The sequence below is a fragment of the Calidris pugnax genome, unplaced genomic scaffold (genome assembly GCF_001431845.1).
Source record: "Calidris pugnax isolate Ruff unplaced genomic scaffold, ASM143184v1 scaffold8, whole genome shotgun sequence".
NCBI lineage: Eukaryota > Metazoa > Chordata > Aves > Charadriiformes > Scolopacidae > Calidris > Calidris pugnax.
In genome coordinates this window covers 19,503,812-19,510,584 of record NW_015090830.1, presented here as the reverse complement: position 1 = coordinate 19,510,584, position 6,773 = coordinate 19,503,812, and the positions used below count along the sequence as shown (strand labels likewise).

The 6,773-nt window shown below is 43.7% G+C and overlaps 1 protein-coding gene across 5 annotated transcripts in view; it reads right to left on the bottom strand.

Annotated features, from left to right (window-relative positions):
• Window positions 1-270: 270 nt before the first annotated feature.
• The window catches only part of LOC106887409 (phosphatase and actin regulator 1), a 179,964-nt gene continuing 173,461 nt past the window's right edge, over window positions 271-6,773 (bottom strand). For all 5 annotated transcript variants that reach the window (XM_014940906.1, XM_014940902.1, XM_014940903.1 and 2 more), the window contains one exon: window positions 271-4,114. In XM_014940906.1, the coding sequence (XP_014796392.1) occupies window positions 4,099-4,114 (16 nt within the window). In that variant the 3' untranslated portion in view covers window positions 271-4,098. The remainder of the gene's footprint in view (window positions 4,115-6,773) is intronic.

Below are 6,773 nucleotides of genomic sequence, written 5' to 3'. Positions count from 1 at the left end.
TTCTTTCCCCCCCCCCCCCTTCCTTCTTTTCTGAAGGCCCGTGGCTGGTGAGGGTGTGGGTGGGAGGGCCAGGTCACCACTGTTTCCTCACCATCACTTCTTTTTTTTTTTTTTTTTTTTTTAGCAGTTAAAGGGCTGGCGGGATGCACAGCAGCAGGCCTGCATCAATGCAAGAAATAATTATAAACAGTACCCAGAAAATAGAAGACATCACGCGAATGTTTCTTAAAAGGAGAACTAAGATAATTTTTTACATTTTTCTCCCATTACTTTTTTTTTTTTTTTTTTTTTTTTTTTCTCAATCAAAACTTGTCTAGACGTTTTGGAGTTGCTTTTCTAATCCCCAGCCCCCCCATTGTCCATGTCATCTTTCCACAGGCTGTCAGATGTCACAATACTGGTACATTTTAAGTATGAATAACCCATCAGCATTCAGTGGATTATAACCAAAATGTTTTTCTTCCTTGAGTCGAGAGTATTATCTCCATTATCAGCCCTGGAGATGGATGATTGGAATAGCCATTTTTGCTCTTAGTTGAGTTTTCCATTATCTAAACCTGATGCAATTTCTTTATTACTACTATTAATCTCCCCCTAATGTGACCGGGTGGTGGTAACTGTGGTATTAACCGAGTCTTAGCAGAAATTTTATCACCTTTACATCCTATATGTAATCCAGGTTGAAGGGGGGGAAATCATGACTCTTATTTTTTTCACCCTCAACAGAATCACAACTACTTTACTGCGGTAGAGATGGCTTTCACAGATAAGAAGAAAAACAGATTTAAAAAAATAAAAAAAAGGACTAACTGTTCCCCAGTCTGCTTGCAGCTTTCCTATGGATGTGAGAGGTGGGTGTGCAAACTGAGGACGCGCTGCAGTGTTCAGGCACTGACAGGTTGTTGAAGAATGCCTCGCCAAAGGGTCACTTTGCAAAATACCCAGATCAACTGAAACTAAAACCAGATGAAGTGCCAGTTCCGTGATGCTTGCTCCAGTGCCAAACACTTTATATGGCTTCTTTCTCCTCCTCTTCCTCCCTCTCCAGTAACAAGCTCTCCTTGCAATTCGGGAGAAATATGGCAGTTCTTCCACTGTGTCCTGGTGTCTGCTCAGCCAGGAGTTAACATCATTAAAAAAGAAAAAAGCATTGCCACGTGTAGCTGCCCTGGGGACAGCCTGAATCCTGAGGCAGGCAGAGGTGACAACTTGGTAAGAGGTTGGCAGGGACCTGCCTTGGGCCCACCCAGAGGAAGGCAGGGTGCTGGGGAGGGTCTGGCCATCACCCAGGAGTAGGCTCAGCTGCTGCCCAGGGCTTTATTTGGGCTCCCAGCCTGCCAGGCGCGGGCACTGCTGGGCTCAGTGGCAGTACCCAGAGTGACTTTGCCCACAGACTGCCTGTTCCCCTGGGCACTGTAGCACCGACAACAGACTGACAGCAGCAGTCTGCTACTTCTACCTCTTTCCTCTTCGTTTTAATCATAAAATGGAAAAAAAAAGTATCTCACCTTTTCTTCCCAGCAGCTTACTAAGTTCTGTGGTTTCTGTCACGGCTGGTCCTTAAATGGCCTCCTTTCCCTTTCAGGCTGAACCTCTAAGCTAACGCTGGCAGGGGAGGCATGGGATCCATACTGGGAATGTGAGGGCTTGTTGCCCTTCAAAACAGCTATGTTGCAGAGCCCTTCCCTAATGCAATGTGTGTGTAGTCAAAAGCCTAATTTTGTTTTCCCTTTTTAAAGCTGTGGGCAGTCTTGCTATGGGTGCATGGGTAAGTCAGTGAATCCAAAAACATGAACCCCCCTGGCAGCGTATTCCTGGCCAGTACTTACGTGCTCTGTCTTTGCTGCACTGAGCTAATAATATGGCACATTAAAGGCTACCACTGCTGATGAACTTGTAGCTAAAGCAACTGTGAGCTGGTGATACATGGATCACCTTGTGTGTGTTTCATCAGCAATCATTACCTCACCTGGGAAGCGTCCCACGTCAAGGACAGGCTGTCTCAAAAACGAGGTACCAAAAACCAGCTGGTTTTTACTTTCCTTTGTAGCATCTTCCATCCTATAGCAGCCAATTGTTGTTCAGTAGCTGATACCCCATAGCACTGCAAGAATGGCCACAGATGAGAATGAAATGCTGTCCCTTGTCTCTGATGGAGAGCAAACCTGTGAGGTACCGAGTACCGCTGCGAAGCAGAACGGAGTGCCGGTGTCATCTGGGCAGGCTGGAAGCTAGAGCAACTCCATGGGCTACATGCAGGTGCCTTCGCTTTACTCCTGCCACCAGGGGAATGAGAAGAAGGCCTGAGAAGAGGCAGAAGTGTTGGCACTACACAGCGTTGGCCACTAAGTGCTCAGGTGAGAGAGGCTTCTCAGCCCCTGATTGGTAAAGGGCAATGTTAGCACGGCATGGGGGGAGGTAGAGAGGGAGCATGAGAAGAGTGGATAGATACACGGAAGACAGTGAGAAAGGAAAAAAATAATAATAACAGAAATAACAACATTGTAGTAAAAAACTTTGGCCTCTCTGTTCAAACTGTCAAAGCAAAATAGCTGTTGTGGAAGAAAAAGGGTGTCCTGAAGTAATAATCTGGAACTTCTTACCAGTGATGTTGCTACAGTGCTTTGGGCCAGCGGCCCAAAACATGGCATAACAGTTCCTTGTAAGAGCTGGAAAGGAATCCTAGACAATGTTTGCCCCAGCTTGCTGGCGTTACGCTAGTTAAGGGCTTGATTCTGGGAGGTGCTGGCCAAAGTTCAGAAAAGCACTTACATGTGTCCAGCTTCAATTAAGCCTGTCAGACATCTTCCTGAATGCAGTGAGGCTCTTTGCATGCTCACTTAGTGTTAAGCACACACTTAAGTTGGCAGGTAAACCAGGCCCAGAGCGACCAGCTCTCTGAGCTCTACTCGGTCAGTTTGTGTGTTAAACTACTATAATAAAAATAAATTAAAACCAAAACAGAACACCTTTGAATTGCTGTCCTTGGGCCTCAGCCGTGGGTACAGGTGACAAGTCCCACCATTCATAGCAGTGCACCAGACTCCTGTTGTCAGGCCGGGTACCACAATCTGTCACGTGTTTCTCAGTGCGAGGTTAGGATCAGTTCTTGAAACACCTGATGCAGAGAGGACAGATACCCCCCATTGACCCCCCAGTTCCTCCTGTCCCCTGCGGAGCGGGTGGGAATGCCAGCCTTTCTTGGGGCCGGGCACGCGTCGGCTCTCACACGATCACGAGGCTTGGGCGTAAAAACAATCTACAAGCTGAGCGAATGCCATGCAGTGACCATGAAGAGATGGGGTTTGCTTGCTTGTCCTCAGCATTCTTGTCGCTTACTGCTGATGGGTTCACAGCTGGGTTTAGAAAATTATACTTGAAGGAGATGAAAAATAAACAGTTGCAAGAACTCAACCAGCCTTCAGGAGGGAGTCCAGGTTCTTTACAGGCGATGCCTTTTTCTTCTTGGGAGCTGAACGATGCCTATCGACTGGCCATAAATTTCTCCAGGGAAAGAAATGCATTTCTAGTCAGATGGTATTCACAGATGGGGTGGCCCGTAGAGGAGTGTTGATCCTTCACCGTCCTCCTAAGGTGCTCGCAGCCTGAAAGGAGTGTTTGGTATAAGTGCTTTAGTGCCGTAGGTGCTGGTCTTTTGGAGACATCACCCAGGCCAGTGATTCCCTGAACACCATCTCAGGGGTCGCTAGAGTTGATGACAGAGGCTTGTCAGGATGAGGGGCGCCCGAAGACGAAATGGATGCACCACCAGCTGGGCTTGAACAGGTATGGCACATCCACATGCCAGGAAAGTCTTATACATAGATGCCAAGTCTTGGCACGGTTCCCACCAGGGGTATTTTCTGTTATTGAAGCTTGAACCAGCAGGTCTGATGATGCTGCAGTACCCATCACATGTAAATACAATTTTCCTTTTTTTAATATTTATTTTTCTACTTTTTTTCTTTTTCTTTTTTTTTTTTTTAAAAAGGCAGTTCAGAAGATTTACATTGTACGTAACAGGGAAGTGAATAATACCAGCACTTATGGTTCCTTTTAGTTGTGAAGACGGCATAGTAGTCAGGTAGAGTTGAACTGCTACGGTCTATGAAACCTAAATGCAAAGGTAAAAAAAAAAAGAAAAAAAGAAAAAAAAAAAAGAAAAAAAGAAAAAAAAAAAAGAAAAAAAGAAAAAAAAAAAAGAAAAAAAGAAAAAAAAAAAAGAAAAAAAGAAAAAAAAAAAAGAAAAAAAGAAAAAAAAAAAAGAAAAAAAGAAAAAAAAAAAAGAAAAAAAGAAAAAAAAAAAAGAAAAAAAGAAAAAAAAAAAAGAAAAAAAGAAAAAAAAAAAAGAAAAAAAGAAAAAAAAAAAAGAAAAAAAGAAAAAAAAAAAAGAAAAAAAGAAAAAAAAAAAAGAAAAAAAGAAAAAAAAAAAAGAAAAAAAGAAAAAAAAAAAAGAAAAAAAGAAAAAAAAAAAAGAAAAAAAGAAAAAAAAAAAAGAAAAAAAGAAAAAAAAAAAAGAAAAAAAGAAAAAAAAAAAAGAAAAAAAGAAAAAAAAAAAAGAGAAATAGTAAGATAATAGTCTCAAGTGCGTATTGTACATTAAAAAAAACCCCAGAGAATTAATTGCTACAGTGACACAGCCCATGCTGGCACTGTGGACCCAGAGCAGACACACTGCCTTGGTCCTCGCCAGAATCACAGGCGTAAGCTGTTTGTACCAAAATCTGCCAAAGGCACTCACACACTTTGGGTCCATCCCATCAGATCTCTGAGTTATTTCAGATCAGCCAGGCCTCTTTCAGACCACACCACGCCTGATTCCACAAAAACTGTGGTTTAGATAAACCTTATGCTCTTCACCCAGAAAGACTGACATACAGTTCAAGTATGATTATTCCATAATGTCCAAGGCTACAGCGACAAGTGGAGCTAAAGTGGCCACTCCTCCTGCAAGCCCACCCTGTGTCAGGAGGCCTGGGTTTGTCAGCTCTGCAGAGGTATATTTTATTTTTAAGCTTTGATTTTCCACTCTATCATGAATTAATGTGTCCCACCGGTAAAGCAACACTCACATTCTTTGCTCAGCTCATGCCACTGCTTAATGACATGAATAGCTCATTACCTTCCTAATGATTTTATAATGGTGATTTAGCTAAGTTTGTTCAAGGGAATTACTGTATTTTGTTGAAGCGCACTTCCTTCAAGTGCGTATTTCCTGAGGCCACTTGTCTAACCAGCAAGTTCTACTGAACTTCGGACAAACCGTCATCCCAATTTCTATTACATTAGCTATAGCCGAGTATAGGCCCAGACTTGGCAAGTCAAAGCCACTTGGTGGCTTTCAAATACAAACTGAGTCACCTCAGAGGGTCACTGCTCACCCCAACACTGGAAGAGAAGCAAAATACTGCCCAGAAAGCTGTGAAAGGCAAGCAGCTGGAGAGACTTCTGAAAAACTAAACCAGCCTCTATGTTTGTGGGATGCTAAAGGTCTGGTGGAAATATAGAATCACAGAGTCTTCTAGGTTGGAAGGGACCTTAAAGATCATCTTGTCCAACCATCAACCTAATTTTGACAAAAATAAACACCCACACAACAAACAAAAAGCAACACCATCACTAAACCATACCTCCCAGCACTACACCAACCTGTCTTTTGAACACCTCCAGGGATGGTGCCTCAGCCACCTCCCTGGGCAGCCCATTCCAATGTCTGATAACCCTTTCAGTGAAAAAAATTTTCCTAATATCCAGCCTGAACCTCCCCTGGCGCAACTTGAGGCCATTTCCTCTTGTCCTGTCGCCTGTGACTTGGGAGAAGAGACCGACCCCCACCTCCTTTCAGGTAGTTGTAGGGAGCAATAAGGTCTCCCCTCAGCCTCCTCTTCTCCAGGCTGAATAACCCCAGTTCCCTCAGCCTCTCCTCATAAGACTTGTGCTCCAGACCCCTCACCATATACTGAGCTCTTGATGGAGCTCAATTCCTTGTAGCAACATCCCCCTTTAAAAAAGCCTCATCGTTTCCAAATTTGTCACCACCCTCCTGGAGGAGTGACCCAAATGTCCCTCAAAGGCTCAGTCACTGGGGTCAACAGATCTAGGCCACCTGGACACCCTAAAGCTTCCTCCAAAGCCCTCCTGGCTGACAGGCAGCCGGCGTATCTCTAGCAGCACTCCTTAAAACCCCAGTGCTGCCACCCCAGCACATGCTAGGCAGTAGAAAGGAGATCATTTCTGCAAGGGACTATATGCATTATACATGTGGTGAATTTTAATATGATTATTAATTTATACACATAAAAATCCCCTAATACAAAATTAATTTTGCCTTAAGCTTTTCTGTATTTTTCTTAAAAGTATTAACTGCATTTTTTATGAGCACCCAGCTGATGAACATATTAATGCAGGGACAGCTCCAGCGTTGTACCAGATCCCACTCTCATTTGTCTTCAATACCTAACACTGATTTTTAACGTCTGACAACGAGTGTGGGTTAATGTCACTTTGCAAAGGCCTGACTTCAGCTGAAATGCCAGGAGTTCAGCTCATCCCAGCACCAAAGCCAGGGCAGCCTCGGCACAGGCCGAGTAGTTGGGCGTCACATATAATTCATTCAGCCTCTACCAATGCTGTTTGCTCTACACCAACACTATTTGCTTTTGACACCAGAAGAACAGTCATGCGGCTAGAGCATGATGATTTAAAAAAGTAAAATAAAAGGAGGTTACACTATATTAAACAGATGGCCCGTGCCTGCATACTGCCATGGAACG